Source organism: Dendropsophus ebraccatus, chromosome 12, assembly GCF_027789765.1.
Source record: "Dendropsophus ebraccatus isolate aDenEbr1 chromosome 12, aDenEbr1.pat, whole genome shotgun sequence".
Taxonomy (NCBI): Eukaryota; Metazoa; Chordata; class Amphibia; order Anura; family Hylidae; genus Dendropsophus; species Dendropsophus ebraccatus.
The window spans coordinates 28407329-28421060 of record NC_091465.1 but is presented as its reverse complement, the minus strand read 5'-3'; the positions used below and the strand labels follow the sequence as shown (position 1 = coordinate 28421060).

Sequence of the window (13732 nt, the reverse complement as noted above, 5' to 3'; positions counted from 1 at the left end):
TCCCCATATACTTCCCTATCCCCTTATACTTCCCTATCCCCGTATACTTCCCTATCCCCATATACTTCCCTATCCCCGTATACTTCCCTATCCCCGTATACTTCCCTGTCCCTGTATACTTCCCTATCCCCGTATACTTCCCTATCCCCATATACTTCCCTATCCCCTTATACTTCCCTATCCCCATATACTTCCCTATCCCTATATACTTCCCTATCCCCATATACTTCCCTATCCCCATATACGTCCCTATCCCCATATACTTTCTTATCCCCGTATACTTCCCTATCCCCATATACTTTCCTATCCCTGCATACTTCCCTGTCCCTGTATACTTCCCTATCCCCGTATACTTCCCTATCCCCATATACTTCCTTATCCCCGTATACTTCCCTATCCCCATATACTTTCCTATCCCTGCATACTTCCCTATCCCCGTATACTTCCCTATCCCCATATACTTTCTTATCCCCGTATACTTCCCTATCCCCATATACTTCCCTATCCCCGTATACTTCCCTATATCCGTATACTTCCCTATCCCCATATACTTTCTTATCCCCGTATACTTCCCTATCCCCATATACTTTCTTATCCCCGTATACTTCCCTATCCCCATATACTTCCCTATCCCTGCATACTTCCCTGTCCCTGTATACTTCCCTATCCCCGTATACTTCCCTATCCCCATATACTTCCTTATCCCGGTATTCTTCCCTATCCCCATATACTTTCCTATCCCTGCATACTTCCCTGTCCCTGTATACTTCCCTATCCCCGTATACTTCCCTATCCCCGTATACTTCCCTATCCCCATATACTTCCCTATCCCCTTATACTTCCCTATCCCCGTATACTTCCCTATCCCCATATACTTCCCTATCCCCGTATACTTCCCTATCCCCGTATACTTCCCTGTCCCTGTATACTTCCCTATCCCCGTATACTTCCCTATCCCCATATACTTCCCTATCCCCTTATACTTCCCTATCCCCATATACTTCCCTATCCCCTTATACTTCCCTATCCCCATATACTTCCCTATCCCCATATACTTCCCTATCCCCGTATACGTCCCTATCCCCATATACTTTCTTATCCCCGTATACTTCCCTATCCCCATATACTTTCCTATCCCTGCATACTTCCCTGTCCCTGTATACTTCCCTATCCCCGTATACTTCCCTATCCCCATATACTTCCTTATCCCCGTATACTTCCCTATCCCCATATACTTTCCTATCCCTGCATACTTCCCTATCCCCGTATACTTCCCTATCCCCATATACTTTCTTATCCCCGTATACTTCCCTATCCCCATATACTTCCCTATCCCCGTATACTTCCCTATATCCGTATACTTCCCTATCCCCATATACTATCTTATCCCCGTATACTTCCCTATCCCCATATACTTTCTTATCCCCGTATACTTCCCTATCCCCATATACTTCCCTATCCCTGCATACTTCCCTGTCCCTGTATACTTCCCTATCCCCGTATACTTCCCTATCCCCATATACTTCCTTATCCCGGTATTCTTCCCTATCCCCATATACTTTCCTATCCCTGCATACTTCCCTGTCCCTGTATACTTCCCTATCCCCGTATACTTCCCTATCCCCATATACTTCCTTATCCCCGTATACTTCCCTATCCCCGTATACTTCCCTATCCCCATATACTTCCCTATCCCTCTATACTTCCCAATCCCCGTATACCTCCCAATCCCCGTATACTTCCCTATATCGTATACTTCCCTATCCCCGTATACTTCCCTATCCCCGTATACTTCCCTATATCCGTATACTTCCCTATCCCCGTATACTTCCCTATATCCGTATACTTCCCTATCCCCATATACTTCCCTGTCCCCGTATACTTCCCTATTCCCGTATACTTCCTTGTCCCCGTATACTTCGCTATCCCTATATACTTCCCTATCCCAGTATACTTCCCTATCCCTGTATACTTCCGTATCCCCGTATACTATCCTATTCCCGTATGCTTCCCTATCCCCGTATACTTCCCTATCCCTGTATACTTCCCTATTAGAGATGAGCGAACCGGGTTCGGGTTCGAGTCCATCTGAACCCGAACGTTTGGCATTTGATTAGCGGTGGCTGCTGAAGTTGGATAAAGCCCTAAGGCTATGTGGAAATCATGGATATAGTCATTGGCTGTATCCATGTTTTCCAGACAACCTTAGAGCTTTATCCAAGTTCAGCAGCCCCCGCTAATCAAATGCCGGCTGCACCGTCATGTACCCTCTTGATGGATTTCCCACTTAGGCAACCAATGACAGGGGCAGGACACCGTTGAGTGGCTGAACGGGCAATCCATCAGCGGGCTGTGACATTTTAGGAGCCAGGCATGTGACACACCCAGACGGGAAAATGTCATCGGGCGGCTGCCGAAGAGAAGGGAGTGGGCGCTGAGGGGCATGAGAAGGTTTTTTTTTTATTATGTTCCCACATCCCCCTGCCTGTCAGTGATCTCTACTATTGGTGGTACTACCTCTTTAACGTCTTAGCTTCTGTCACATTAAAAGTTATAAAGAGACCATGATTACCTTTCTGTGCTCCCCCAGCGCCCTCCAAATTGTGTCTCCGGGTCCCCGCTCAGTGACGGCCTGCTCAGCCAATCACTGGCTGCGGCAAGACAGTGAAGTGATTGGCTGAGGCGGGAACCCAGAGAGGCAATCAGGAGTGCACTGAGGGAGCCCAGACAGGTAAGTATGATCTAATGCAGTGCTTCTCAATTCCAGTCCTCAGGCCTCACCAACAGGTCATGTTTTGTGGATTTCCTTAGTATTTTACAGGTGATATAATTATTCTCAGTGCATCAGGTAATATCACATGTGTCCTTTGTATGGGAAACCCTCAAAACCTGACCTGTTGGTGAGGCCTGAGGAATGGAATTGAGAAGCACTGCTGTAATGGGTGGGGCTCTCAGCAGTTGGACTGCTGCTGATCAGATACATTACCTACCTGGTCTAACTTATGCTGCGTTTACACGTAACGATTATTGGCCCGATCGTACGATTAGCGATGTCGGATTTACGTTTTTTTTTTTATAACGATCAGCGTTTAGACGGTACGATATATCGTACGCAAATTCGCACTGCAATCGTTTATGCCTATCTCACACATTGGTTAAATCGGCGAACGAGTGCTCACACGGAACGATTTGCGAATTTTTTGCGTACGATGAACGACGATTTGCTGACCTGATGAAAGATCACGATGTACGATTTATCGTGCGTCGTTCGATAGTTCGCTGCGTTTACACGTACGATTATCATTCGAATTTGACCGTTATCGCGCAAATTCGCACGATAATCGTTACGTGTAAACGCAGCATCAGGTTATAGCATCTAAAATGTGTTCAAAAGAACGGGTTTTCTGACTCTTCCAGCCTGGTTGAGGGCGCTGGGATTTAAAAACAGCCAAGCAGATAGACCATGTCAATAACTCCTACTGATCTGTCATCTGTAAATCATGCTCACGACTGCAGATAGTTGGGAGATAGCGCTGATGATATCCCTCCCTTAGCTGTTTGCAGAGTTATAAAATCACGTTTTCTTTCTAAGCTTAAAAATTGTAGAGGCTAGGCTGAGATGCAGCATGCAAGCATCCTCGGCTAGGCAGGGAGGATACTAGGGCCTAGAAAGAACGGTAGAAACGACAACTGATTCTCCAGCTCAACAAATGGAACTTCTTACATCTTTATTGGAACATGGATTGGCCGATGCGCAGTGGCGGTCTTTGGCACCAAGCACCCCAAGCGATCGCTTGGGGCCCCCAACATCCAGGGGGGCCCCTAAGCCCCGCTCTTTCGCTCAAGACCGCTGGACAGGGCCGCTGCCCCGCTCACTGCTGCCATCTGAACTGTAACTATGAGCACTCGTAATGAGCGCTCATAGTTACATGCAGCAGCACTGACAGGGCGGGAGACATTGGCTCCCTTCCTGTCAGTCACTCTTGTGGCCGCAGGAAGGGTTTTCGCTGTGGTCACAAGTGGCAGCTTTGTCCTTGTGGTGTCGGCGCTCCAGTGACATCACTGGAACATCAGCGCCAGGACAAGGGGAGTGCGGCCTCTTGTGATATACTACTGGGGCAGCACACAGGGGGTTTATATACTACTTGGGGCAGCAGAATGGGGTCTATATACAACTTGGAGAGCACACAGGAGGTCTATATCCAAGTGGGGGAGCACACAGGGGGGCTATATACTACTGGGGGAGCACACAGGGGTCTATATACTACTGGTGGGGCACACAGGGGGTCTATATACTACTGGGGGAACATACAGGGGGTATATATACTACTGGTGAGGCACAGAGGTGGTCTATATATAACTGGGTTAGCACACAGGGGTATGTATACTACTGGGGCAGCACACAATGGGTCTCTATAATACTGGTGGGGCACACAGGGGGTCTATATACTACTGGGGGAACCACACAGGGGGTTTATATACTACTGGAGGAGCACACAGGGGTCTATATCCAAGTGGGGGAGCACACAGGAGGTCTATATCCAAGTGAGGGAGCACACACGGGGGCTAAATACCCCTGAGGGAGCACACAGGGAGCCTATATACTAGTGGGGGAACACACAGGGGATATATACAACTGGGGGCAGCACACAGGGGGTCTATATACAACTGGGGCAGCACACAGGAGGTCTATATACTTCTGGGGGAGCACATGGGGGGCTATATATAACTGGGGGAACACACAGGGGTCTATATACTACTGGGGGAAGCAAACAAGGGTATATACTACTGGGGGCAGGACACAAGGGGTATATACTATTGGGGGCAGCACACAAGGAGTATATATTACTGGCAGTAGCGCACAAGGGGTATATACTACTGGGGGAAGGACACAAGGGGTATATATTATTGGGGGCAGCACACAAGGAGTATATATTACTGGCGGTAGCACACAAGGGGTATATACTACTGGGGGCAACACACAGCGGTCTATTGTTTTGGAACGTGTGTCGAGGGGGGGGGGCCCCAGACATAACTTCGCTTGGGGCCCCAGAAATGCCAAGACCGCCCCTGCCGATGCGCTTTGAGTCTACTGACCCCTAATCACGGCTGTGGTGAGAATCACTTATCAGACGTTGCATGCATACATATGCCCCACCTTGTAGATATGCAATGCAGGTTAAGGGGACCTGATCCCCCACTGTGGCATGTGTACCATGTGCTGCTGCTGCCGGTAGTCCCTTAACCTGCATTGCATTGGTATATGGTGGGGCATATGTATGCATGCAACGTCTAATAAGTGATTCTCACCACAGCCGTGATTAAGGGTCAGTAGACTCGAAACCCATCGGCCAATCCATGTTTTTAATAATTAAATAAGAAGTTTTGTTTCTTGAGTCGGAGAGTCGGTTCTATACATATGTCACTCACTGAAGCACCTCACCATTTCTGTACAAACCAGTCATAGATTAAAGTGTCACTGTCGTTTGTTTGTTTTTGCCAAAATAAATAGTACAGGTGATTTTAAGAAACTCTGTAATTGGGTTTATTATGCAAATATGGCATTATCTGCATTTAAAAAGCCTTTCCCCAGGTCCCCCATAAAATGCCAGTTCCAATGCTGAGAGTTCTGTTTGCCTTTAGCCACCATGCAGAGGCGCTGTTCATGCTCTGGGCACCCCCTAGTGGCAGGTAGAAATGTTAACATCAGAAATAGAAATGGCTGTTTTTCACTTGTTTAGCTGAAGTTTTAGGGGGGATTCTTCATTCCCTGGACTGGACCAGCACACATTTATTATTTTCTTTTACTCAGTCAGTGTCACCCTGCTTGGGGCATCATGTGACCTCCCTATCTATCCTATGACTACCTGACCTTATACACCCTTTCATGCATCCACCAAAACAGGGGTAGGGAACCTTGGCTCTCTAGCTGTTGCAAAACTACAACTCCCATAATGCCAGGACAGCCTTGGCTGTCCAGGCTTGATGGGAGTTGTAGTTTTGCAACAGCTAGAGAGCCAAGGTTTCCTCCCCCTTCACCAAAGGAATAATTTACATTCTACACAGGTAATGCACCTCTTATCCATGTAATGTACATAGTATATTTCAAGCACTGACCATGCTGGAAGAGTTTGGGGGTTCCTAAGTTGACATACATGATATATGTCCTTTGCATTACACTGTTTATAATGTGTGATTTTATAGCTGAGTTCACTACTTCTACTAGGCGTATGCAGGGCATGCTGGGAGTTGTAGTTTGGCGCTGATTTAGAGGGATGGGCAACCTGCGGCACTCCAGCTGTTACAAAACTACAATTCCCATCATGCCTGCATATCCAAAGCTTTTATGATGGAAATTGTAGTTATATCACAGCCGCAGTCCTGCAGGGTTCCCCGTCCCAGATATAGAATCATAAGCACCTATCACAGCTCAGGAACGTCGGCACTGTAAGAGTTAAAATCTCATCCCGGATGACGCGCATGCGCAGTCTTCTCCTGCTCTTCGCGAACTTGACAGGTGCACGACGGTCATTGGTCAACCGTTTGCCGAGTAGCCCCGCCCCTTAGCAACAAAGAACGACCTCGTTGCGATTGGTTACTATGTAAACATTTCTGCTCCAAGATGGCTGCCCCCGTGAAAGTGACAAGAACTTCTCAGCACTACGTGGGTGACGTGAAGAAACAGCTCCGGCACGGTAATCAATAAAACGCTGCTTATAAACACGGATCAGTGTGAATATCATCCTTATTTTGCTTCTGTGTCTTGTGGAATGGTTAGCAGGGGGGATTCAATGGGACTTCAAGAGAGAGTGATGCTTTTTAAAGGGCCAGTCCAATTTTATCCTTAAAGGGATTTTTTTTTTAAGTTTTATAAGAAATGTACAGTATGCAGGCGGGGTTCTCCTCCAAATTCAACACCTTAAACCATGGTCCCCTTTTATTATATATGAGTATTTATTATCATTATTATTATTATTATTATTATTATTATTTTTTTTTTTTTTACTTAAATTGCTCTTAAAGGGGTTATCCTAACATTAAGAATCATCCCGTATCTTATTTGTTCATTTGAGGTCCAACCGCCAGGATTTTTGTGGCGTTTTGCCCTCTAAGTAGTGTTCTAAGTTAGGATTCCTAGTGAAAAATGTGTGGGAGTAAAATAGACTAGAAAAAAACACCCATGCACATATACAGATGCATCTTTTCATTGTGTTTTTTCGATCCTATAAAGGTCTATGACTCCAAAAGGTAATTAAAAACAACATAGCATGGTAAAGCATTTTACATTTCCCTATTCACTTCCGGCGAACATCTGAATGAATGTAGCTTTTTTTTCGTGCTGTCCCTGGTGTTTTTATTGAATTTGTTTATTAATTTATGAATTTGTTATTTCAGGATAACCCCTTTAAATTTTGCTTGTTACTTCTGTAAGCCATATGTCCTTCCTGAGTTTGATGAGCGTTTCTATTTAAACCTGTGTTGTTTTATTTGTCACATTTTATGTTTATAGTTCCAGAGATTGTTATGTATTTAGTTGTTTAGTGTTAGTTCTAAGATTCTTTTATTAAGGGGTAATATATAGGAATATATATCGCTTCCATCATTGGCGCAGCTACCATGAAGGCAGACCATGCAACTGCTGAAGGGCCCGTGCACTAAGGGGGGTTCGCTTGGCCAGTGGTGCATTATAATATGGGCTGTTCGGGCTATTCTCCAGGCCTACAGCTCCCAGGGGGCCCATGGCCCAAACTGCCCATATTCCCAGTTTTACGTGCTTCAGCACCCCAGGCCCCTGTGCAGTGGGCCTTTTAACTCTGTGTTTCAGAGCACTCACAGTTAAAAACTGCACCACGATTGTCCCAGTGAGGGGCCATTGGTCACAAGAGGCTGCTCCCTCCCCCAGAGCTCTGGCGGTGTACTAGCGACATCATCCGTGTGCTCGTGGAGAAGTTAGAAGTTAGGACAGGGCAAGCCTGGTGAGTATGTGTTTTTTACCCAGGGGGTTGCCTACAGTTCTTTGCTATGGGGCCCCATGAATCCTAACTATGCCCCTGGCTTTCACTGAGGCTGGTGGTTTACAATATAGTGCGCAAGTGTTTTATCCTCATCTTGGTGCCCGTTCATACTTCGGAAAAAAGTGCCATAATTTCACTCGGAACCACCGGCCGCGGACTCCGTGCCGAATCCCACCTCCTATTGACATGTCAATTCTTTGCGTGGAGAGAGGAGGCACACGGGCCCTCCTATTGAAAGACATTGTAGGTGGGATTTGGCGGGGAGTCAGCGGGTGGGAGTTCCGAATGGAATTTTGGCGTCCGTGATTCTACGTACAAAACAAAAGCAGGGAATTCAATAGCCCCTCGGCTGCTTCTCTGCCACTGATTCAGACATTTGCCTTTATTGGGTGCTGAACACCTTCATAATAGCAGTTTAGGAGCAATTCCTGGAATAAGCGTACATTAGGTGTAATGTAGAAACCTGGGACCCACACTTGTGTCTGGGACTAGCGCCCCCTGGCTTCATCCATTATAGTTGAGGCAGCCTGCAATATCTGGGATTACAACCACAGCCAAGGGGGCTATTTTACACTGTTTCTGTAACTCCTATAACTCTCATAGAAGTAAATGGGATTTGTGGTACAAGTGTAGCCCAATTAACCATTTCCTTAAAGAAAATCTGTTCTTTCTATATCATGCTTAGGGCTGCAGAAAATGCAAATGATATCTGTCTCTTAGCTGATGACCCTTTGCAGAGTTGTCAAATCACATTTTTCTTCTAAGCCCAAGAGTTGTAGAGGCCTGTCTGAGCTGCAGCATGCACACCTCTTCCCTCCCTGCCTGGCCTACAGCACTCATGACAGTAGAGATCGGGCAGGAAGGATGCTTGCATGCTGCAGCTCAGCCTAGCCTCTATAATTTATAAGCTTAGAAGGAAAATATGATTTTATAACCCTGCAAAGAGCCAACAGCTAAGAGACAGATATCATCTGCGCTATCTCCCAGCTATTTGCAGTCCTGAGCATGATTTACAGCCGACAGATCAATAGGAGTTATTGACATGGTGTAAAATAGTCTGCTTGGCTGTTTTCTAATCTATGCACCCTCAACCAGGCTGGAGGACCTTAGTTCTACAGATAGGTATGGGTCAGAGAGGTGGAAACTGAATTTAATACACATTTTGGTTCATTCTGTAAACATTACATAAATTTGAGATGTTAATACCCCTTTAAGATTACATTTATTATTACAGATTTAATACTAGGGTTAAATAGAAATACAGAATTTAGATAGGAGTGCAGTATTAATAGCCTGTCCATCAATACTATTAGTGACTGCCTGTAGTGTGTGGGTGGCTCTATAGAAACATAAAGATAAACTCCAGTATGAAGGAGCCGTGTTTTAGAGCCAATCATTTAGTAGGACCGCCTACTGGACTCCAGAATTAGCACTGGGTAAAATGAATAAATTACTAGTTCTGTTGAATTATGGAAAACATAAAAAGTTTCCACTCCAGTGATATTATATCATGGGGCATATGCAGGGCCGGCTCCAGGTTTTTGTGGACCCTCGGGCGAGAGAGCCTCAGCGGGCCCCTTTGTATAGCACATCTCGGGGCACACCTCGGAGCACACCTACCAAATAAAGTTTGACAAAATACCGAAAAAAAAAACGTAATTCAGTAACTCACAGGTGACGTCTTCTTTGATCTGAGGCGATCGCTCTCCGTTTCCTCTCCACCTGGCCCAGACCACCATGATGATTTCTTCCAGCTGCAATTCATCTCTTCAGGACCTGTCAGATAAACATCTTAGGCTCCGCACATTTCCAGCAACTTCCTTCCCTTTTTCCCACCCATAGGCTCCCATATAGTAGTAACTCCACTGTTTGGTGTCATGTGCAGTACAGTAAGGAGGTTTGTGGGTCCCGTGCTGTGCCCCCCATATAGTAATAATGTCCCCATGCTGTGCCCTCCATATAGTAATAATGCCCTCTGTCCCCATAGTAATGTCCCCTGCTCTGCCCCATAGTAATGTCCCCTGCTCTGCCCCATAGTAATGTCCCCTGCTCTGCCTGCCCCATAGTAATGTCCCCTGCCCCCATAGAAATGCCCCCTTATCTCCCTCAGCACAAGAAAATAAAAAAATTAAATCATACTCACTAATCCGGGGGACGGGTCCTCTTCTCCCTTGTGTGCGCCTTGTGGATCCACCAGCAGGCGTGATGACGTCATCGCTCTGCGCCTGTTGGTGAGAGCGCATCCATGCTAGAATGGACTAGAATGGAGTTGCTAGAAGGAGGTCGCCCCCCTGGAGTCTGTATTCTAGCTTGTTCACCATAGAGCAGGCTAGAATGGAGTTACAATCAGGAGGCATTACATGAGGTATACCAGGGGGAACTACAACTCCTAGCGTGTCCAGCCTGTTATGATGGGAGATCAGAGGACATTACAGGAGGAGATATAATAGGACTACAACTACCAGCGTTTCCAGCCTGTTATTATAAGAGATCAAAGGACATTACAGGAGGAGATTTAAGAGGATTACTACAACTCCCAGCATATCCAGCCTGTTATTATGGGAGATCAGAGGACATCACAGGAGATTTAAGAGGAGTACTAAACCTCCCTGCATGGACAACCTGTTATTATGGGAGATCAGAGGCCATTACAGGAGGAGATATAAGAGTAGGACTAAAACTCACAGCATACAGAGGGAAGGTATAAGTGAGCCCCGCCCCCTCATGTTACATGACAATGATCACAGGTCCTTCATCCACCTGCATCCTCTCCCGTTCTCAGCCCTGCCCCCTTATGACGTTACCACAGGTCCTTCCCCAGTGCAGCAAACACGGCAGGTCCTTCCCCAGCCCCTCCAGCCCTCCCCCGGACTTGGGGTCGGCAGCACCCGCCCCCCCGGGGGGTCGGTGATGCGGCGGGCGTCTGGCTCACTGCTGGGGCAAGTGTCGGGGCCCCTTGGGCGGTCGTGGGCCCCGCCACTTGCCCGAGTATGCCGGGTGCTGCCGCCGGCCCATGACATCCTGCTCTTCTTGAGGGGCGGTCCCCAGGTCATTGAGGTTCTGGGGTACAAAGTTATAAGACTCTACACTGTGACTCCCTTAGGTTTTCTATGGGATTCGGGTCTGGAGGACATGCAGGCCGCTCCGTGTGAGGTCAGCCAATCTCCCGCAGCCGTTCGGTAATAGTGGGCAAAAACACTGCAGAGACACCATCACGTGTCTCAACGTCAGTGAACAAGCCAGACCTTCCTCCGGGAAGGAACAACCAAGCCAAGAAATGTCTCCAGTCAAGGAAACCACCCAAGCAAGGTATCCATCTACAGACAGCTGTTTTGGGGTATTTGCCCCTCATCAGTGTGGAATAGGATTTTGGCTAGTGGGAGCAATGCCTAGTACCTAGTGCCTAGTGCATGCAAAAGGATGCTGGTTGACCTCAGGGAGATCAACCAAAACACTGCAGGGACACCAACACGTGTCTCGACATCAGTGTATTTTAGAACATTGCCCGCTGGGAAATCAAATATGCAAGAACACTGCAGAGACACCATCACGAGTCTCGACGTCATTGAACTAGCCAGACCTTCCTCCGGGAAGGAACAACCAAGCCAAGAAATGTCTCCAGTCAAGGAAACCACCCAAGCAAGGTATCCATCTACAGACAGCTGTTTTGGGGTTTTTGCCCCTCATGAGTGTGGAATAGGATTTTGGCTAGTGGGAGCAATGCCTAGTACCTAGTGCCTAGTGCATGCAAAAGGACGCTGGTTGACCTCAGGGAGATCAACCAAAACACTGCAGGGACACCATCACGTGTCTCGACATCAGTGTATTTTAGAACATTGCCCGCTGGGAAATCAAATATGCAAGAACACTGCAGAGACACCATCACGAGTCTCGACGTCATTGAACTAGCCAGACCTTTCTCCGGGAAAGAACAACCAAGAGAAGGACAGCTGTCTGTGGATGGATACCTTGCTTTGGTGGTTTCTTTGACTGGAGATATTCCTTGGCTCGGTTGTTCCTTCCCGGAGGAAGGTCTGGCTAGTTTACTGATGGTGTCTCTGCAGTGTTTTTGCATATTTGATTTCCCAGGGGGCAACGTCCTAGAATACACTGATGTCGAGACACGTGATGGTGTCTCTGCGGAGTTTTGGTTGATCTCCCTGAGGTCAACCAGCGTCCTGTTGCATAATAGTGTGACCTCGAGCCTTGTCCTCCTTGAAGATGATATTAGGCCTGTGTTGTTGATGCAGAGACACAATGACTGGATTAATGATGTTATACAAGTAGTATGGGCTTATCCCTGTACCATTCACAAAGTGTAGGACAGTTTTGTATTGGGTAGACACACCAGCCCTATACACTGTAATACCACAACCACCAAAGGCCACAGTGGCTGCTGTATAGCGCTCTCCTTGGCGGCAGCCATCTGTACAGCTCTCTTTCTCTATAATAGGATACCCACAGATAGGACTGCATTTCAATGTGACAGATCATAATAGATATTCCTACAACAAATTGCACAGCCGATAGTAGCATCCAGAGATCGCCAGTAAATCTCTGATAGTCCGGCATTAGAGGGACCTTCATCTAATCTTTCTGGATCATTGCTCCCATTCTGAGGTCTCATCTAATGTCTGTATGCCGTGACTTTCCTTTAATGCTGGAGATAATTGTGGTTCATAGATGTAAATAGTTGGGAGCTAATTGCATCCTCAGGGACTGTGATCCTGATCATGTCTCCATCTACTTCATACCTGTTATTGTGTATGGGGGAAAGTCATAGCAACAGAGTCCTCCGTATTTCCTGTGACCTAGCGAGGAACATTATAACCATTAGCAGCCAGACCGTATGATTTCTCATGTTATAAGGTTCAATGCATATGGCTTATAATGAATATTTAACCAGTACACGCAGGTATTTTACTACGAAATGACTTAAAAAAAAAAAATAAAGTTTATTAGAATATATAAAACACAAGCTTAATATAGGAAAAATGGCTTTGTAAAATTTGGCACAATAAGGACAGGTCATCTGCATTGTCCCTATAGTCTTATTGCTAATAACATTTTATTTCCAATCCCTGTTTAACCCTTTATGGAATTTATCTGGGGTCTACCAGAATATCCAAAGGCTGGTAGATGTTATGTAATTCCAATACATCATCTCAGGAAAAAGAGTTAAGGCCCTATTCCACGGAACGATTATCGTTCGTATTCGGCCGATATTGGCCGCTACGGACAATAATCGTCCCGTGGAATAGAGTGCAACGATCAGCCGACATCTTTCAGTCGTTGCAGTCGCTTGTTTTTCAACATGTTGAAAAACAAGCGACTGATATAGCAGCGATCTGCTGCTGTCGCTCCATTGAATAGGAGCGTCGGCAGCAGGCGCTGCTATATCCTATGGGCTGCCCGGACGATCAGCGATCCCCCGGGCAGCCCCCCCCGCCGCGCCCCCCCGCCCCTCCCGCACTCACCCGCTCGTTGCAGCCACGCTGAATAGCGGCGGCAGCGAGCGGGGAACGAGAGCGCTCGTTTGCTCCTCTAACGACCCGTGTAATAGGCCCATTATTCCAGATCAGGAATAGTTAGGGTAGCTTCACACATACCAGATTCGTAGCGAATTTGACGCTGCGAAATCCGCTGTGAACCCTGGTACTGTCACTTCAATGGGGTAACAGTGCCGTGCACTGATTGAAAATACTGCTGCGGGTATG

The 13732-nt window shown here is 46.9% G+C and overlaps 1 protein-coding gene across 3 annotated transcripts in view; it reads left to right on the top strand.

Moving 5' to 3' along the window:
• Positions 1 to 13732, top strand: part of MORN1 (MORN repeat containing 1) — a 268243-nt gene that overhangs the window by 1088 nt on the left and 253423 nt on the right. Inside the window, exon 1 of one of the 3 annotated variants that reach the window (XM_069948670.1) lies at positions 6499 to 6695. The exons of 1 other annotated variant lie outside the window; for it this stretch is intronic. In XM_069948670.1, coding sequence (XP_069804771.1) covers positions 6623 to 6695 — 73 coding nt within the window. In that variant the 5' untranslated portion in view covers positions 6499 to 6622. Of the gene's footprint in view, positions 1 to 6498; positions 6696 to 13732 lie in introns of those variants that run through there. One more of the 3 variants, XM_069948669.1, reaches the window with a different exon arrangement.